The sequence below is a fragment of the Anoplolepis gracilipes genome, chromosome 17 (genome assembly GCF_047496725.1).
Source record: "Anoplolepis gracilipes chromosome 17, ASM4749672v1, whole genome shotgun sequence".
Taxonomy (NCBI): domain Eukaryota; kingdom Metazoa; phylum Arthropoda; class Insecta; order Hymenoptera; family Formicidae; genus Anoplolepis; species Anoplolepis gracilipes.
Window position 1 is genome coordinate 7004832 of NC_132986.1, and position 21715 is coordinate 7026546.

Sequence of the window (21715 nt, forward strand, 5' to 3'; positions counted from 1 at the left end):
AGAAATGAAAACTACTTCTGAAGTAGCACTTTTTCAACATTGATTTTCGAACTTTGAAATATCCAGATATTTTTATATCAAATCACTAAAGTTTACTCATCACAAATCCGGAAACTTTGAAGCATTGTTTAAAAAAAATAATAACAAAAATTTTCTACATCAAGAAAACGAAATGTTATATACATATATACCGATTATATATATATATATATGTGTGTATATATATATATATATATATTTGTGAAAGAGTTATTGCAAACAGAATTTTCGATTGAAATTTTTCGAAATATTTTCACTAATTAAATTCATATATTATAGCAGGATTCTCGTAATTCTTTAATTTAGCTAATGATATTTAAAACTAACATATTCTTCCCATTTTTTCTCCCTCGGTTGCATAGCGATTTTTCCCCTCGACTATCTACATCCCAGAAGCTTGTCAACGCACCATCCCTTCCTTCCGACGAAATGTCACGTGACCAAAATGTCAGCAGTGCTCTTGGCGCCATTGAGGGTGGCTGGCGGGAGGAAGGGATGTCTGCGAACGGCCGGGTTTTGCTTGTCCGGTGCTTTCACATGGTCGGAGAGAATGAACACAAGTTATAATCTCGATATAGTATGTCATCAGCTTGACATTTTATTAATTTATCATTCTCGAGAGGAAAATCAAGTTCAGATTAATGACAATATTGAATGCTAATTAATTGCTCGATGCATACTGCTTGGCAAAACATGGAAAACCCTAAAGAACTTTCATGAAATTCTTAAGGAATTTTTTTGTATCTGAAGAAATCAGGGAATTCTTATGGAGTTTTATTGGGAGTTTGAGAGAATTTAAAAAAATTTTCTCTTTGATAATTTTTTGCTCTTATACTATAAATTATAAATATAAAATATCTATCTCTGTTTATACATTCAATATTTTTAAATATAATGTTTTAAAATAACAAAATATAACAAGCAATGTTTCAAAATAACAAAATATTGAATATGCAGTACCTACGTATTCTTTATTTTATTTTTTTGGATAAAAATGAAAATGTTAGTAAAGTTAAGAATTTTTATCTTAAGCTATTCAATTGTTTTCAGTACATTTGTAAATCTACCACTTGAAACTTAAGTGATTGGATTTTTCTTTCGTATTGAGTAAAAAGCATTTTTAGAAAACGTGTATAAGAATAAAATTTATTTTAGAAAATTGTACTAAAAAATTTTTTAAATATTCTTTTTACCTGGAATTTTGAACAAAAATACCTGGAAGATAAGGGAATTTGCAGGGATCTTTTTTACAAGATTTGAGTAAACACTTCGAATTATTAACTTTCTACTCTAATCTTTGAGTTATGTTGGCAATTTTATCAATAGAAAATTAATATTAAAATTAAAATTGGAACTATATTTATTTGTCATCATTTTGCGTTCGAAAAACACATTAAACGGTTGTAAACATTAAAAGAATATTAGAACTAATTGTATTTTAATTGCTATTTAATTGCTTTGAGTGATTACGGATACGCAGTGACATGGAATACCATAACATTAGAGATTTAATTAGTCAGAAAGAAGAGAATTATATAGACATTATTCAGAAAGTATATACAGAAATGATGAGTTTAATATTAAAATATTTATTACAATAATTACTGCCGAAATACCTCGATCTTGAATTGATTTTATTTATGAAATAAATTAAAAGAAAAATGTTTTCACGAAAATGACAAGTAAAATATTTTGTATAAAAGAAATTTATTGCTCAACTGAATTTATTAGGACTATTTGTTATTTATTTCACACGGAAATATACTGATTGTGAGATGCATACATTGACATCGAAGAAGTCGCCAGTTTCTTGCACGTATGTCGTTTCAGTCGCTATGTCCATCGCCTGTAGCAATTACGAATGCCTTCGCGAAATTTCGCATATCTTACACAGTGTGTTCGGAGCAAAAGCGGCCACCTTCTTCGTGGCGTTCGAATAATTTCGCAACTGCCAGCCAGTCTAACCGTCGCGAGAGCACTTATTCTCGGCTACCACTCGAGCTGGCATTTCTCGCGCTCGTCCGCCGTTAGATCTGTCCGCAGTTAATAATGGCACGACCGTTTGATTTAACGGCGTCATTAGGAGACCGCGCCACCCTCTGTGTCGCCAAGCCGCGCTTTCTTCGGTGGGCCTTAAGGATCGCGACTCCATCGTCCACGGCTATTAGCTCTCGTCGCTCTCTTCGAGTAATTGGCCATATTAAATTTAATAATCCGCCGGCTGTGCTGACCGAGCCTAACCTCTTCCTAGTTCGCGCTCGGGTAATCGGTTAGGCAGGCCGCACGATATTCCGAGTAAGCGAGAAGAATATTTCACGCGCGGTGAGCGATTGAAATTCTCCTCTCGTATCTCGAGCGACGAATAGAAAGCAAATTCTGATGGAGCTTATGAAATTATACGCGAATCCTTTTTAAAAAGAGACGTAATGTCTCTGTGTTCTGTATTCTGATTTATAAATCATGGAAATGCATGTACAGCCACATTTGCGAAATTCAAGTTTTTAACACGGAAATATAATCTCAATTAAATGTGTTGAACAAAAAGAGATAAAAAGTATACACAGAATACGCAGAAATGTGCATATATAAAGTATTAACAAAGGTATCATCATATCTCGTGAAAAAATGCGCTTATTCATGAATAAGCCGTGCGTATAGTATTTCAGAGATTAATTTTTCAAAAATAAACTTATTATATTCGTATTATATTACACAGTATAAAAAATAGACAGTTTCATACATTCGTAGAATCTTTTTAAGCTGGATCATAAATTTAATTAATAAAATATAATGTTAGATATAGAAATACGATAAAAGAATACGTTAGCCGCGATCCCGGATTGATTTTCTAAAAATCGATATGAAACAACGCATGCAACAGAACGTAATACGCGCGAGTAAGAGTATTTGCGATTCATATCGAGGGCGTATCGCAATCGCCGTATCTGACATTGATTAATACGACGGCGCGTTTTGTACAGAAATGTTAAATCGCGCACATCGCATCCTGCGTCGCTCCTGCAATAGCTCGCGCCTAATTGCGCGTGATTTCACCGCTACAAGCGTGGACACGCGTAGTTACAGACTGGCTACGTAACACGATCGAGAATTATGCGTGCACATCCAGACGACATGTTTGCATTCGAGTATATTATTCCGTGTCACTTTGAGTTTCACGAGAGATTTCGAGGCTCGGTTACGTTTCGACATTGATTAATGCTAATCGATTAATCTTTAATGATAACTTCTTGGTATATCAAAGTTGATAAAATATATACAAATTATTTCTGCCCCTTAATAAGCACGAAGATACTCAAAAAATGAGAAAATTATACGATTTTTTTAAGCATAATTTATTTTAAAATATACCAAAAAAATTCTGACCCATTTTCTTTACAAAAAATTAATATTATTAGAAAAAAATTACCTTTATTAGATACTGAAATGATGAAAAATTTTATAGATATTGAAATATGTTTAGTATAGTTTAATATAAATTATAATATTAGTAGGCGATTTTGCAAATAAAATTTTATTCTTGATATCTTTAATATTTGCTATTATTGATTATTTTTAGCTGATAGTTTTAATTCTTCCCCTTTTCTGTACAAAAATACAATTTATAAAGGTAAAAGATATCGCAAAAAAACATTAATCAATAATTATAATATTCAGTAATTTTCAAGATGGCGAATAAAATAATATAAAATCTAATATATAATAATAATGAATGCATATCATAATCAATGAGATAAATTTATATTAACGGTTGGGAATTTTGTGGTCGATATTATAAGTACGCTCGTCGAGACATATCGATCGACCATTAATTTAGTTTCGAGAGCCACGAAATGAAAATCTTATTTTCTTGTTGAAATAATCGATTAAAACGCTAGGTCGATTTGCTTCATAGCATTTTCTTTTTATAGAGAAGATTTGTTTTCTCGGTCAAAATAACATCGCGTATCAGTTTGCGCTACGCCGATTAGAACACGGAGAACCGACAGTTAATTAATTTCTGCACTAGAGATAACGTATATTAGTATCACACCGTCGCAAAAGAGTCTCGGTCCATTTGCTTAATTAAATGACGACCGTCAAGTGCAAAAATAAAATTGTTTTGGCTACGGCAAGCATTTTATCTCTTGCGCCTCCGTGTTTTCTAACTTGAATGTCATTGTCAGTTCTCTGCAATGCACGAACGTTTTTTCACACTAAAATTTATATTTCTTTATAATCTTTCCTGTATTTTCATTATATATATATAAATTTTATCATACATTCTTTTCTCTCTCTCTCTCTCTCTCTCTCTCTCTCTCTCTCTCTCTCTCTCTTTCTTTCTCTCTCTAAATATAGATATATCTATTATGGAAAATCCCCCTTTTTTATGAAGCTGCAATCATTTTTTTTCACGAAAATACCGAGATAGTTGTACAATTTTCTTTGTTTAAATTAAAAAGTTTTAAGAACTTCATCAATTAATTTACTGCATCATTAAAGTTAAGCTACTAATGTATTATTCCATGTTTATTTATTTTATTCACAAAATTATTACATAACATAATCTAAGAATAATAAGTCACGTAAATCTCTAACAAACGCAGAGTCTAAGCTAAATTAATTTTAAATTACGTTTCACATATCTACTGTTTACTATGTCCTGTAACTCAGAAGACTAACTAAATCGTACGTTGCTCATGTATAATGTAATTTGACAAATCCACAGTATAATCTGAGCCTCTCCAACATTCAGTCAACATCTCTAAAGTTGGTACGTGTGACGAGAAAATTATACACTACGCGCGAAGGGTGGATCGTTTCGACTTATCCATCGTGCGCGCAAGGGAGTTAATAATATCAGTGTGGAAACTGCCCTTGTGCGACATTAGTTTAACAACGGAAGCGGATTACAAGAGCTCCCTCTTTCTCTCTCACTCTCGCCGATGGCCAACGTCCGAGTAGCGTATCTCTTGTCGGGCAGGCGCGGGCGAGGTTACGTTTAATTTGAGATTAATTCTTGAGATCGCGCAACGCCCTTTATACAGAGAACGTTTTCATAGTGACAGAGGTTAACGAAGTAATTTAATGAGCCCTAACGGCGCTGTTGCGCGAAAATCGTGAGATAAGTGGATGGTTTATTTGCTGAACATAAAACAGGGGAGGGGGGGATAAATATCTCGAATTTTCAGGTGCTACAGAAACCGCGTGATCTTTTTCATTTATTTAAATAATCGAAAAAAAAATAAGCAAATTATTTACGATAAAAAAATTTTAGTAAGATGTATATAAAGGGTAATTCAAAACTATTAGATGGTTATAAATCTAATAATTTTTTTTGCTTATTTGGCACAAACACTCGATAAACAATGAACTATACTTTTTTTTATAATTTAAAGGAAAGCCTTTATAATTTAATGAAAGTTTGATTTTTTATTTATAATATTTAATGTTATTATTCTCATAGTAATTGTTACAGTATTTATAAAATTATCATGCGCATTTTATAAAGAAAAAAATGATTCGTCTTAACGGAAAATGACATATATGTTGCTAAATAATAATAATAATAAATATATTTTTTTCTTATATTCTTCACATATACGTAAAAGCAAACGTAATATATATCTTCAAATTAGTTAATACAGCAAAGCCGCTGCTTTAAACACAATTCGGATGGTCAGGCCTCCCCGAAGCCATAAAAGCGTGGTTGAATAGCCCCGGTTCTAGGCGCGGAATCACGTGCAATGAGGACATAAACGACCTGGGGGTCGATCTCTCGCACCGTTGCCCTATATTATTACATTAATTTTCCTCATTCTCTGCAAATACTCGGCAGATCGGTATTAAGATATCACATTTGATCGTACCCCTCGTGTGTTTGTTGCGTATATGTGGGTGTGTGGTATTAGTACGGACATAGTATGTGGTTATTAGTACGAGCATAGCTAGATGCGTGCCAGATCGCTGGCAGAAGCAAGCTTTACAGCTTTACACTATTGTTACTATTATGTTTAATACATATATTTTCCTTATCGCTTCTAGTTTGCTTTATGTTTTGATTAAACTATAATTTTAACAAGAACTTGCAATGCGCTTCATGAATATTTCTTCCACGCGGAATACGTAAATTTTCATAATCATGACATTTCCACCGTGCGTGTGCTTGCGAAATTTCATTTTGCATCCGTAATTTAAAGATTCACATTTGTTTCACGTCACAACATAATCTACATACTGTGTGTTTATACCATTCGATTGATTTTAGATTTTTAAATCGTTTTTAAAGGTACGAGTGAGATTAGTTTTTTTTTTTTTTTCATAAATGTACGATTTAAGCTGTAATTTTTAATTATGAAATATTTTTACCGTCACGTATATATCATAAATCAGACACGTATAGACATAAATCACATATTGTATTTGCGCGCAAATTTCGATCGCACAAAAATTTATGATGAAATTTTTTTATGTGGGTGAACATTAATCTTTGTACCACTCGACACGGTTCAGTTACATACCGGGTGTTCCATTTAATTGACTCTGAATTTCGCGCCTGAAGACGCGATATTTGCGGAATTTGGGCAATGTCTAGTGTGAGCCTTTATCGATCCATTCTTGCAAGCTCGTAATGCTGCGATTTGGACGCCTGGGAAAAAGCGAGAAACATTCTTTCTCTCTCTTTTCTCCTCGTGCTCTCTCTCTCTCTCTCTCACACACACTCACACACACACACACACACACACACACACACACACACATACACACCCTCAAGAGCCGAGAGAAAAGGGCCAACCCCGCGAAATTCGCAGGAGGGTCGTTTGATTTATGACGGAAGTTCTTCGTCGCCGCTCTTCCCTGCCGAATTTCGTGAAGCTGCTGCTCGCCCTTTCCTCGACCCCTTTCCGGCCGCATTTTCTCGTGTTTCTTTTTTCCTTCTCCTTTCTCTCCCTCTTCTAGCGCCCAACAACCTCAACCCTTCGTTCCATCTTCCCGAAGTGAGAAATTGTAGGCGGATCCTCATTTTGACATTGACAGTTGACTAGCCTGATCGATTTCCTCAACCGCATCTTTCAGGTTCGAAAATTCGTTTATAAGTACGCTAATGATAATTAAACACTAAATATGAATCGCGCTTTTCCGCAAAAGGCGAAGATAATTGTGGAAAGTGGAAATTAAATTTAATTTAAAATAATCAAAGTTGCTCGCGGCACAAAACATTTTTTATTTTACAGAGATATCATTTGTTATTTCTTTCAGAAATACTTAATCAAGAAGAGTGCTTTAATTTTCACAAGTGTTTAATTATTAGAGAAAGATACTAAGGTAAACTAAAATTCGTAAATTCGCAAAAAAGAGAACTCTTTTATCTCTTTTAACTCTTAAATCTGACATTATTTTTTTCTTCACTTTGTTATTATATATTGGCAATTATATCTTTATTTATATGATTTTATATATCTTTATTTATATGATTATTTATATTATTAATAATAAAAAAATTAAAAAATTTAAATGGTCAGATAAAATTGAATTAATTTAGAGATTATCAGATCTAAACAATTTTTTAACGAAATATTACTGACAATGAGAAATTTTATTATGCGAAGGACAGAGTGTCGGCGCAATCGTTTTTTAAACGTACAAACTTCCTTTCATTAGTCTTTATTAAATAATCCATCTGCTTTATAATTAATGTGTCTTATCATAAGCGCAAACTATGCCAATAATGATTACTTTGAAGCAAAATTATCACATGCTTTAATTGGCATGAAAATGTTGTTTTAAATTTTCTATAATTAAGAAATTTTTTTGTTTCAAGTATCTATGTTACCATATTCCAGCAATGCGATTCAAACTTAATTATTAACCAATAGTTATGCGAAGATAATTTACACTTTATATTAACAATAAGTGTAACATTTTTAATAGAGATTTCCTTCAGAATATTTTAAGTAAAGCTAGCTCGGATTCGGTTGCTTTTTATTTTTTATATAAATGAGATAGATGATAACACGCGTTTTTTAATTGGTTACGATGCACTGTAATAATTGGCTGTATTTTTATGTCATTTTTTCTGATAACTTTGCTTTATTTTAAATAAAAAGTTTAAGCTATTAATGTTTTGTCATTATATATATATGTATTGCAATAAAAAAGATTTTCGAAAAAGCTTTAATATATAAATAAATAATATATTTATATTTTTTACTAAATTTATTAAAAAACAAAATTGACTCTGGATTTGTTAAAGTCACTAAATTATTCGCATATTTTGTATCTTGCGTCTATTTTATAATTAATATGTATTGAAAGATTAATTTTAAATATAAATTCCACATATGTGATCCTTTTAAATATTTATATCTCTTTTTATTAGCGGATCTCTTTCCGCGACATGAATTCCTGTAAGCCGTTTCTTTTATTTTCTCCGCTTTCGTTCGCGTTCACGTTTCCCGTAGAAATTGGTTCACGTTGATTCGGAATAGGTCGAGGAGCTCTCTCGAGGCACATTGTGAGTTTCCTTATTGATTCGACCTGCTGTTGCATCCCCATGCGAGAATAAGTTCGTGCTAAATCGTCGTCAGTATCGAGCCGTCGTTTATTTCTGTCACAAAATCGATCGGCCGGTTATTCCGCGTGAAATTTTTTTTTTTTATCGCGACGAGAATCATAGAGCACGTGTCGTTCCGAGAGATTGGGATGAAATTTCGAAGAGAGTAAGCGCGACAGAGACATTCCATTACATCTAAATCACAAAACGTGCATTATCGACAGCTGTCACTTTATCGCGCTGCGCGAGCGACGTTCTATTTCGGACGTTGACTTACTTAATTGACTGCGAAAAATTTCCATGTATTTTTGTATCGTGTCGAGACCCTCCGTAAACGGAAACTTTGAGACGTATAACTTCGAGACTTTTCAGGGTAAAGTTGCGTGATTTATGCTCAATCGAGGTCTCTTGAAAAAAGTCGAATGATATCAGTACTTGAGAGAAAGTTTTCTTATAAAATCGATATTCCTAAAGAAATATTAAGTAGCATAAATAAAACTTTGTAATATACATATATATATATAAATTGTTTATATTTAAATTTTCAAAAATTAAAAATTATAATCATTACAATGTTTACACACACATACACGCACATACTTATTTTTATTCGCAATTAATTATTTGCATTTATTTCGCAATTGATGTAACAAACAGATATAGATAAAAAATATCGACATATCGTTTAATTCAAATGTTTTTAATTTCAGCACTGATATGTTTCTGAACAGCGCGCGTACAATTCATGTTCAACGTGCGCACGGTAGATTTTTATTTCGAGTAAGAGAATTAATTGCCTTCTATTACGCGGGAATTAAACGGGTTTCCGACCGAATGCCGAATGAGATGCGATCGTCGTTCGCCTCCCTTTTCGGACGCCGAAACGTATTTTCGCCAACTCCCTCACTCTTTCCTACCTTCCGGCAATGTGCAGCGCCGGTTGTAGCTGTAACTCTCTCCATGGTTGAGAAATAATTGCGCTCGCATTTCGTTATATCCGTAAGCTTTATTTCCGCAATACGAATTATCCCTTTACGACTGTTTATATTATGTCGGTAACCTTCTCTCTATATTGAATACGGTGGTTGCAACGTAAAATTGAGATGACAGCTGAAAGGGATCATTGCATAAAAAGGACAGAATTTAAAAAAAATATTTTATAGGATAAATAATTTTTAAAGTATATACATATGATTTTTTAAGTTTATTTTAAACAAAAATATTAAAACATAATTTTGTAGTATTGAGAACGAATACAATTTTCATCATTGAAATACTTGACGTGAAATGAATAGAGTATCGTTATCTCTTATTGTTATCTTCCTTTTTTTTTATACACTTCGAGCTTTATATATTTCGAAAGACATGAAAATTGTAAAATTGTAAGGGCACGTAACTTCGAAGATCATATTAATCGTTACAAATAGTAAATGAAATCGTTCTAAATATCGACAACGAGATTCGTTTTTATTGAGATTTAATTAACGCCGAAAGCCTGAAGAGTTGAAAGTCTAAAATTTATCTTGCAGATCTAAATTTTGGAACGAGTATCGTCGACCCTTTTTTGCAGGTCTCGGTATTCACTGGTCTGAATCTGGGCGCCATTGCCACTCGTTATTTTTATACTTATGCAAATCTCGAGATTTGTCGGAGACCGTGATTTGCAATGCAAAGCCGGTGTAGTCGAGGGAAATTGTTCGTCGACGAACTCGTATTTAATTAAGGAAAACTCGCGTTCTGCGAGTCCACTGGTATCTCGTAAGAACAATTTCGAATTTACATTAAAATCCTATCGGGATATTTAACACACTATTATTATGGGACGATTAAATACCAAGCTTTGTTATTAATTGGTTACTAAAATAGTTATTAATTATTCAAGAACATCTCCTGTGCAAACCAATCGATACATATACGAAACATGTACATGTATATGTGAGACTTATCTTAGAAAATTTTATTATATGCAAGCTATATATGTAAACATTCGTTAGATAATAATATATCTAGAAAGCATTTATTAATGCAAAAGATACAAATCAAAAAGGATTTGACATTTAAATTAGTCAAACAATTAATAATAATAACTGAAATGTGACAAGCTATAATATTTTTATCAATTTCTCGTTAAAAAGATAAGTTAATTTTAAATTTGTAAAAAGAATATTATATGATACTGTGCAACAACTCATGAATAATTTGAAATCAAAATCAAAAAGTACGTGTAAAAGATAATAAGCATTATTGTGGGATAGCGGATGTATAATAGATATTAAAAGCGCATGTCATTTTATGTTAAGTTTAATTAATGGCCTATGGACGAGAATGCTGTGTATTTTCCGGAAAATTAATTCGGGAAATGTGTGAGCGGCCATTGGTATGTCGCCTGTGTAATCTTCGCAAGAGTGACCATTTAGTAATATTACGTCCATATACAGGGTGTCGCAGATATGCATTTTTCAGTTAGAAATTATACTTTTTTGAAAATATCTTTTGAAATTTTAATAAATAAAAATTTAACGTCTTTTATTTTATTTTTTATTTTTTTAGTCTTTTAAGTTAAGATTCTATTATCGTTTTATTGAAATTACAAGAAGAGCAAACTTTTATCTACTTGCACACATGCTTGCATACCTGAATTTTAATTCGCTTATACTTTGTATTTGATCGCTTGTAATTCGAGAATTTACTGCCGTGATGTTTGAACAAATGGTATTTTTCGGAAGAAAGCGCAACCATCGACACCCTGTATATTTGTATTGCCACTGCGGTGCTTATACGGACTACGAAATATTGCGCATGTTCGTTGCATGAATCGCTTCTCCTGTAGAGATACCAAAAGCAGCGTCGCCTTTAATCGTTTGCATTTGTGTCTATTTTACATGAAAATGTGGTAAAGCGGAACGGAAGAATGAGAAGGATAGAAAGCTTGGGAAATAAATAACGAGATTAACGCGTTTCGAGAGAAAATTTAGTACGCTACAAAAGGGAGTGATTTACGCATCCAGTTTTGCGAAAAATACAATGGTTATATATTTAGAACAATTCGATATATCAAGAGATTCTTTTGAGTGTTCATATTTCACACAAAACTCCAAAAACGCTACATACTTGTATATTGCGTAACAATTGTACAAAAAGCTAGCCGATTGGGCTATACATCAAAAAACCAAATAAAAAAAATATTGAATTTTCGTTTTTTTTTTTCTTTGCAGACAATTGTAGATTTTTATGCTTTAGTATTTCAGGATTGGCAATGTTTAGAATTTTATGGAGAATATTATTTAGTCACTATAAAAATTTTATTTATTAAATTCAAAATAGATATTCGAATTCTTCAAACTTTTTATAAAATTTCAGATAAAAAATTAAATTGCACGATTATTAATATAAATTATTTCTACATATTTTATTATGTCATGTTTACAGTTACATTTAGTAATTATGTAAAATTATGCTGAATAAGAATAAGAATTAATTGTGCTTTTGTGAATTAAAGCTATAAAATGCACCGTTGCATCGGCTATTAAAAAGTCCCGAGACTAATTTTTGTGTTCGGTCTTAATATTGCTGGAGTTAATACCGTTATCGGAAACTATGGTCATACACGAGACAACGCGAAACGTGTGCCCGACGTTTCAGGAAAGGGACTATTAGTATGCACCGGTCGTTTCGGTTCGGTAACCGCGCTGGTTCAGAGCTTCAAATCCTGGGATTATGCGCTTATGTTTGCTGCCTGCGCTGGCCTATACGAGACATTCGATGCACGTGGCAGTATTCCCTGGCGAATCCTGAAATAATTTTCCTTTAACAAGAATATCGAGGCAGGAATAGCATTTTAGTTTTGATCGTTTAAAAAGAGAAGAGTTTCAAGGGACAAATCGTACTTTAGAAATGCAAGATAATAAAATGGTATTCTGTGGTTAATTTCAGATAAATTTTACTTTAACTGAATCTAGATTTACGTATACGATTTTACAAAAAATACAACAGTTGCATATTCAAAATGATATATTCAATCTTGATACAATTTCATCGTCAATTTGATCCATCAAGAGACTCTTTTAGGTCTCCGCGTATTTCACGCAAAACTCCAAAAAACGCTATGCACTCGTGTATTGCATCTCGTGTATAGCACACTTGTACAAAAAGCTATCTGATTGAGTTATACTCTGTCAAAAAAATCAAATATAAAAATGGAAGAAAATAAATAAATACTCGAATTACGCATTTTCACTACGAGATAAAGCTACTTTAATTTAAATCAAAGTCTTAAAAACTATAAAGACTTTCAAATAAATTTTAATAAAAAAAAGTTGTTCATTTTTTAGCGAATATCGAATATTATTTTGTTCGCCAAACACGTTAGCAAACACTATACTGTATGTATAGGATTACGTAGCCGAAAATAAAAGGGTCAACGGAGTCGTCGCAAAACTCGCTCGTCCGAAACACACGCAAACTTTTTGACAATTTCATTGACATATGCGACGCGCTGTATGTAAAATGCATTTCGCTTTGAATACCGCGGGTGTATTTGCAAATGTAGTTATTGGGATTTTAACAGGACTCGTCGATTAAATTATTCGAGTAGTTATTATATTTTTTTTTAATTCAGGCCTCAAGTATTTCCGCGAGATGGAAACGGTTAATTAATAATAAATTAATTAATAATAAATAATTGATAAATTATCACATAGAGGTTGAAAGATTGCATAATGACAATTTATTATTGTGAATATTTAAAGAGTTTTGTCGGAATTTTTTTCTGGTAAAATAAAAATTGTAATATATAACAAATATTTTTTATTAATTTTACTTTTTAAAATTTTTTATTCTTTATTTTACATATGTAGACTTTATGCGAATGTTTTATATCTTTTTATTGCTATTTTCTTATTATATTAATTTAATTTGAAAATAGATTATTCAAAAGATAAAATAAAAATTTCAATCTTCTGAAACGGAAAGTGTCTTATACTTATTTCTTTCCGAGGAGATAAGAAAAGCATGAAATCCTTTATTCCTCGCTGCCCAAAATAATCTCGACGTAATTTACCATGTCAGGATGATGATGGATGTGTCGTGCGACTCAGCTTAATTATCACGTTAGACGATTAACGACGGCATTTAAACGAAGCAATTAAAAGTTTTTCTACGCCAGAGTCAGTGAGACTGCGACCGTAAACTCTTTCCTATGTTTTCCTGGCAATTCGCGAGAAACACTTTTTATCGGATACTTTATCTTACATGTATGTAACGTGCACCAATTTTGTCACTTTTCCTGAAACTCTCTTCGTTTAGATCAGAAACTCTTTTCGATTACTATGACTATGATTAATTTGATTTGTTGAAATAACGGAGATACTTTGATCATTGAATAAGCTTAGGTGTCATTTTTTTAAGTTAAATTTTAAGATCACGCGCGCATCACATTCAATGAATTGAAAAATCCATATTGTAAAATATTATTATATATTATTATCATGTTTATTTTATAAAAAAGATATTTTTTAAATAAAATTTTAATGACAAAAATGATTAATTATCTTTATTTTCTTTTCCTCTTTTGATATTACATAGAATTTTTAAACTATATATTCATAATAATTAAATGCAAAAAAAAGCGTAAAAAACTCGAATAAAGTAATATGTAAAACCGGTGGAACTATACGTAAAATTTGCATCCAGACATTACAAAGAAAATTTAACGTTAAGACACTACAAAGAAAATAGATTAAATAATAGAGCATAATGCTTTCGTATTTATATACAATGAAAATAATTAATAAACTCGATGTTTTTATATTTTTAAAATGGCATTAAATGCTACTTTGAAGACTCGAGAGCCTCTCGTATAAGAACTTTCCTTGTGGTTCTCTTTGCAACACATTGCGTCAATGTCCTCCCGCGAGTACCTCTAAACTCTTACTAAAGGCGTGCGCTTAAAAATGCATTCGTTGTCGTCAAGGGTACAATTCTATCTACAAGAGTAACATCCTGCGACATGTAGGCCAAGAGAAATATTTTTGCGCTTACATTAAACTTCAGCAGCTTGTAGAACTCTGTAGTCCTTTACCCAAGTTTAATAACTATTTAATATTAAATATTCCGATGATAAGTACATACCTTGATTAAAATTCTGTTCGTCTGGTTTGCTTGAAATTAACTGGAAAATGAAGTTTAATTTAAAAAACCAAGCCCGACGGAACGTCAGAATTTTTTATAATATTAAATATTAATTTTATCTTTGTTTTTTTTTTTAAATCTTTGTAAGGAAAAAAATCGCAAAAATATATCGTCATCAATTTTACAAATAATTTTTGCAAGATAATAAGGAAAAAAAAAAATATTTTGAATATTGCATTGGATTATATTTTTTCTGGAGTAAATTACATATAGAGTTTATAAATAGAGAATAATAATACTTTACATAAGGTACACATACACGAAGAAAAATTAGCAACGTTTCGTCAATTTTTTTTGTTAATATTTTACGTGATGACATATAAAGAATCACGCTGCGAATATTTTCTTCGTGGAAATTCAGATTCACAGAAATTTACACAAAGTATCAATAGAATATAATACTTGCACATGATAATATAACCGAGGTATTTTCAGAGAATTATGTGATTCAGTATGATATACATAAGTGTGATATATACAGAAAAATAAATTCTCGATCACGCTTCGTTAATGCTTTTTTTATTTTTTAGAAAATAAATAATCATATATATATATATATATATATATATATATATAAATAAATAATATCACGTTTTGTGTGCGAATATTTTCTTCGTACAAGTTCAGATGGTGGATGGTCCGTTTTGTTTTCACATAAATTGTAAGCTATTTAGTAAGAGAGATGTCGTACATGTGTACGTACGTGTGTACGTGTAATAATGTAATAAGCGTACTTTAGATACACGGTACAAACTTACAAGTTGTTCCTAGACTGAATAATATATATACAACTGCATGTAGATACAACTGCAAGAGCTATTACTAGCAACCTTTTACGAAATAAGATACTCCATCCGGATAATACTCGTTCTTAATACGGCTCGCTTCCTGCTTATTTGCGTGATCCCTTTAAAAGTTCTATCATACATACAAATGGTTATTTGAATCATGGCGATATTTTTTTGCGTGCCCAAGTACGCTTAAACACACTTGTATATAACTCTTGAATAATTTTGCAAAAAAGTGATCGATAATATTTTCAAGACGGACTATATTCAAGTATTTCATAAATCAATATCTCTCTTTCAGTAATTAAATAAATAACAATTAATTTATTTCACAACTATGTTGAATGACAATATTAACTGACGCAGTAATTAAAAGAAATAATTTGAATATTTGACGAAAACAAATCCAGACTTCACTTGACAGATTTTTTTTCATGAATTATCTTACGTGATCGCGTCGCGAGTGATGTCGTGTTGCAAAATCAGAGTCGGTTGGATTGTAAGATCAGAGGCTGACTGGTCGGTCGAATAGTTTCGTGTGTTCCCTCGGGCTTATGTGTAGTTGCTCGGCGTATCTAGGCCAAGTAATAGGGCGCTCTGTAGGCCGCGGCATAGTAGGGGTAGCTGGAATAGGCCGCGTACGCATAGGGGTAGCTGTATGCGGAGTAAGCGACGGCTGGAGCGGTGTATGCACTGTAAGCGATCGGGGCCGTGTAAGCCGCGCTCAGCAGCAACCCTCGTTTGTCCCTAGCCACTTCCGGCGAGATGGGCTCGGCTTGTGCTGGTTCGATGGACTCTGCTTCGGTGGGTTTCGCCTCCGCGAAAGCCACAACAGCCACCAGGGCGAAAAGAGCGATAACCTAAGAATATTAAAGAAAAACATATAAAGTCACCTTTGCTGTGTTATAAGTTTTCAACCTACGTTCTTTAAAAAAATTTATAAAGCCACAAAACGAATTTTTGTAAATTTTCTTATTTGACGTTGAGAAACAATAAAATTATCTTTTTAATTTTTTGACGGAGAGAGAAAGTGTGAGTAGAAAAATTTTGAAAATTTTCAATTTTCACAATTCTGTTTAAATTTTTGTCATTTACGAGGACGCGAGATATATTTTCTTTTTTTCTTTTCCATCTCGGCTTGATATTTCTACATAAATTAAAATTGCGTAGTAACAAAATGTTACTGCCAAAAAATCAGTTATTCAATTATTATACTAGCACTGATATCACGAGGAAAGATTACAGTCGTTTTACTCACGGCGAAGCACTTCATGTCTGCAGGCTGAGAGTTGAGAGAGAATCAGAAAGCTTTGGAGTGCTCGAAGATCGAAGATCGATTGATGCTCGATGCTTGGGGTGGCGCACTTTTATACGCATTCAATCGTACGTGCATCGATTCGCAATTATCGTTTTTGACCCGCGTAATCACGCATAACAATTATTGTCCTCGTGACATTGTCCGTCGAACGTAGAGGGAGGGAGGAAAACATCATCGGGAATTTAAACGCAAGTATCGGAGTTGAGCAACCCGTCCTTGGCCGCTGTCCAAACAGAGAAGCGCAAGAACCTTTCGTTGCCGTCGGTCGATTATCGCATGTAGTATCAAATCTGCAGTTTTGTAGTATCGATATATTAAAACGTTTTGTATGAATAAAATATTATTAACGTACTTGAAGATAAATGCAATTTGTTTAAACTTTGAAATTTTTCTTGCTTTTCCTTAAAAATATTTACGTAATAGTAAAACGTTTAGTGAAATTTTAATTTAAGCTAATATTTTTTACCATATTATAACATGAGTAACGTGTAGAGTATATACATATGTTATAATACGACAGTACAAATAATATATATGAAGAAATATATGAGATTTATATGACATTAATAACATTTATTTATGTAGAGAATTATGTCGCACTATTTATGTCGTCTTTTCGAAAGAGTGAAGGTATCGATACTTTCTTAATTTATGCACGGCTAAACACGACATCCCCAATTCTCATTGATATTCCGCACGATCGTCGCGCTCGTCGCAGCAATTTTCATGACGCGGCTACGATTTAGCTATTCTGGCCTTGTATCCGATCGGACCCCGTTCGCGGCCACGGAGCCCAGATGGTTCCCGTGTTGTTCGTGCACCATTGGGTTTGGACAGAATTCGCAGAGCCACTAATAGCGCCTGAAAATCCTAAATCCAATAGAATCCAATAGAATCCAATTTGCCAGATCGGATTTTACGGATCCAGCCTCACTGTGAGTTAATAGCCTTTAGGCTACGATTGTTTACGAAAAGCGGAATTCTCTACGGACGATTATATCCGTAAATACGATGTCTCAGATACGAATACGATTATACAGATTTTTTTCGGAATGGAAAACTAAACCGGATTTTTTTTTCTAACGAAAAGTTAACACGAATTTTTTAATTTATAACTCGAGAATCAATACATTGTACTTTAAATATTAATATTATTATTATTAATTATAAATGTGTGTGTATGTAGATAATAAAGTCATACTTATTAATTAATTTTAGATAAATGTACATATTTAAAATTCGATATCTAGGATATTTAATGCTAAATATATAGAAAAGGATAATTATCACGGGCAATTATTGATTAGCTTATAAAGTTTTCAGGAGAATACTCTTCGAATTTCTCCAAGAATTTGCCATTAAAATATATCTCGGCAGTGTAGTTGTAGACGCAAGAATTCTGAAGAATTCTTGGCATGATTTACCATTGGAAATTGTTTTGTACGGTGACAATGTTAAAGCGGGAGACGAAAAGCACACGCGATGTGCTACTCGACACAGTAGTTACGGTAACTTGGCACAGGAGTAACGATCCGCGTCGTTAATCATATTTTATTCAAGTTTCCACTTGCCGCACTGGAAACACAACGTTACACTCTTTTCACTGACGATGGCCAATTTTTCATGAGCGCCTGTTCTCGACGGTTACATTGTGTGCTTTAGAGATAAAAAGTATTACTGTAGCATTACCGAAATCGTACTTTATCGTCGATAATTGCCTTTTTAACATCCGGATACAATATTCTATCATAACATAAAAACATCTATGTACAATGCGTCCCAGGATTCGTGCAATCAGATATTTAATGTTTTATTTCGTCAAGTTCAGAATCTACTTTTATTTAAAAAATTATCATTAACAATTTCTTGCGCTAAAAAATAATAGACTATAATTATGAAAGAGACAATGTGTTCGTTTTTACACTTATTTTAGGGAAGTCTGTATATTATATAATCTTATAGCAGGCATTATACTTAATATTACATTTAATGGAGAGATAAATTTTTTAATGACAAAAGCTTTATAATATGATTTAATGTAAGTTCTGACAAAAAATGCATTATAATGAATGAGAGAATATGAAAGGATAGAATATTATATGTGATAGTATTTTAATACAGACCATTAGTTCGGTTATTTTGTTAAATTTGAAAAAGCCGCCCTTAGGCGAACGAGCGAAGAAGACGAGAATCTGCGGAAAAGTCGCATAAGCGGGACGTGACAGGAGGAACGTGGCAGAGGGTGCCATCGCGTCGCATTATCCGTCCGAAATACCAACTATTTTCCACTCTCGAGTCTCGAGTCGACGACGAAAGTTGACGCAGAGAGGGGAGCGGGAGCTCGATTTCGCTCGCGAAAGCAAGACTTGAGTAATATCGCGACGTCGCTCGAGTGATGACAACGTCGGTCGAGAGCGGTTTGTCGGAGGTAGATGCCGGAGGTAGATGGCGGCCGAGTGTTTTTCATATAAACGTTGATTGCGAGTCGCATTTTTATCCGCGTCGCGTTGGTATTAGCATACCGGGCCGCTTCGTTGGTCCGGATGCTGTGGAGAATAATTTTCGCTGAAACACTCGCCGCCGCGGCGACGACGAGATTATTACGATTTCATTTATATTTGCTGCCTCGAAGTTTATTCTTCCGCTTACTGTTCTTTATGAAATGGCAAAAGAATAGTGAGACGGATAAAATACTTGCAAGGTGAACTATTTCTCGAATAGAGAAAGAAAGCATTTCGAAAAGCATCTATCTAAAATTAATAATTTTTGGTAATTTTAAGAATTTTGCTAAACAGTTTATCATGAAGATCACACAAATCTACAAGTGTCAAGTATTTGGAATTTATAAATGAATGTTTCTTATTTTCTAAAATTTTCTTGAACGTGTAGAAATATAAAAATTATATTATAAAAGTTATGACATCTATGCTCGCGTTTTACATAAATTAATAATCTTAATAATATATACTTATATAGATAAATTAATAAAAATAATATATTAATAACTATATATATTTACTGCTCCCTCAACACAAATATACATAAAAACTAATTACGCGTGTGTAACAGTAAACAATGTGTGTGAAATAATCATCTCGACTAGAGAGAAAAATCCGTCAATCATTCGCTTCCTTCTAGTCGTCCCGAGAGATCCTCATGATTGGCTATTTAACGAACGTGCCGTAAACTGAAGATAAAAAGAACTCTAAAGCACAAGCGTAAAGCTACGCTATTTCGTACGAGAGCTAACCCTCTTATCACTTGATTATTTTTCTCGACGCGACTAAGAAATTTCTATACATTTGAAGTGTCGATTTAAATTCCCTTCAATGCCATTCGGAGTAAATTGGAGACAGAAATAATGTTGTATATAATTTTCTCGTCATAAATTAAATTATTTAAAGAAAAGTGTTGTCAAGTTTTTAAAAAATGCGGTTCTTTAAAAATAGATAAATAGAGATTGCATGAAGAAATGAAATTTGGAAAGAATTCTGAATATTAAATGTAGTTTCGTAGTAATAGTGACAGAAGAGATAATAAAAAATATTTTTTAATTAATGATGAAAAGTTTTGTTTCTTGAAAATTAAGGCTTTAAAATAATCTTTTTACTTACAACTTGAAACAACAGAGATTACTAACAATAAGATTAAATCTCTTAATTATATTGTATAAATATTTCTGAGTATTTCTTTTTTCTCTAATTTTTCATTCTGACAATACAATATCTTAGAATGTAAAAAGATATTATTATATAAATGACAAATTCGCATTATTATAAATTATAACAATTAAATTTTTTTACTTACGAACCCTAGTAATTGGCCTGACAATTTTTTCGACTTCATCGCTACTTCATTCTCCAGTCTCTCTTTTTCATTTTAAATTCTAGTAGCGACTCTAAGTCTCATAAGCAGTCCGGTGTCCCTGATGTAATCCGCATACGTAATGTCGCTGCTGCACGCGCTGTTTGCGATGTCATACTTGTTACATGAACTGACCCGTGTAAGCTCTCAATACAAGCACATGTGTGTTTCACGGTCGAATGTATATATAATGTTTCACATATAGAATCATGGGATGCTAATCAGATATTACAGTACTTTTAAATCACAAAAGACTGTTAGAAAAAAATTTAATTTATTAATGTTAAATATTTATGAAAAATAAAAAAAACCTATTACAATATTATGTAAAATACATACATATATATATATATATATATATATATATATATATATATATATAAAATATATACACAAATTAAAATTTTTCTAATAAAATATAAAATAACGGAAAATATTGGATTAATATTAATATCTTTTTAATATCTTTCTCATATCTTTTTGATTTTTTGACGTACTTCTTTTCGACATATATGATTTTAAATAACAGACTGTGTATCATCATTAATAGGAATGGAAGTCACGCTACAAGGAAAATCGGCAGAATAGCAGCATTGTTTCGCACTTTTCTTAGAGATCTTTCTCTAATTGCGACATTATTGTCGCAAATTACCACTGTATCACTTTTTTCTTCTTTTCTCCATCGCGCATCTTTTTCCTGTCGCTTTCATCTAACTTTCTTTCTATCTCTTTCAACTAATGGTAGACGGTATATGCCGATTCTTCACGAATGGCTGTTCTGTGCTATTTTCTTTGTTGCCATTGTTTTTACAAAATCGTAGTTGCGTTTTGTTTTGTACTTCCAGACGAGCGACTGAGCAGAAAATGCAAGAAGAGTCTAAAAGGAACCTATTCTTACACTTGTTACCTTATACAACGTGCATATCTCAATTCTGTCACGCGTGTTTCTTTGTGAAAAAAAAATTG

General features: G+C 32.5%; 2 protein-coding genes across 5 annotated transcripts in view; one reads left to right on the forward strand and one right to left on the reverse strand.

The window, feature by feature from the left end:
• Bsk (mitogen-activated protein kinase dJNK) overlaps nt 1-21715 on the forward strand; it is a 148408-nt gene that overhangs the window by 40948 nt on the left and 85745 nt on the right. The gene's annotated exons all lie outside the window — the stretch shown is intronic.
• On the reverse strand, nt 15371-16923 carry LOC140675111 (uncharacterized). Its single transcript, XM_072909183.1, has 2 exons — nt 16826-16923; nt 15371-16427 (listed from the first exon to the last, which is right to left on the reverse strand). The coding sequence occupies exons 1-2, from the start codon at nt 16838-16840 to the stop codon at nt 16143-16145; spliced, it is 300 nt and encodes a 99-aa protein (XP_072765284.1). The 5' UTR covers nt 16841-16923; the 3' UTR covers nt 15371-16142.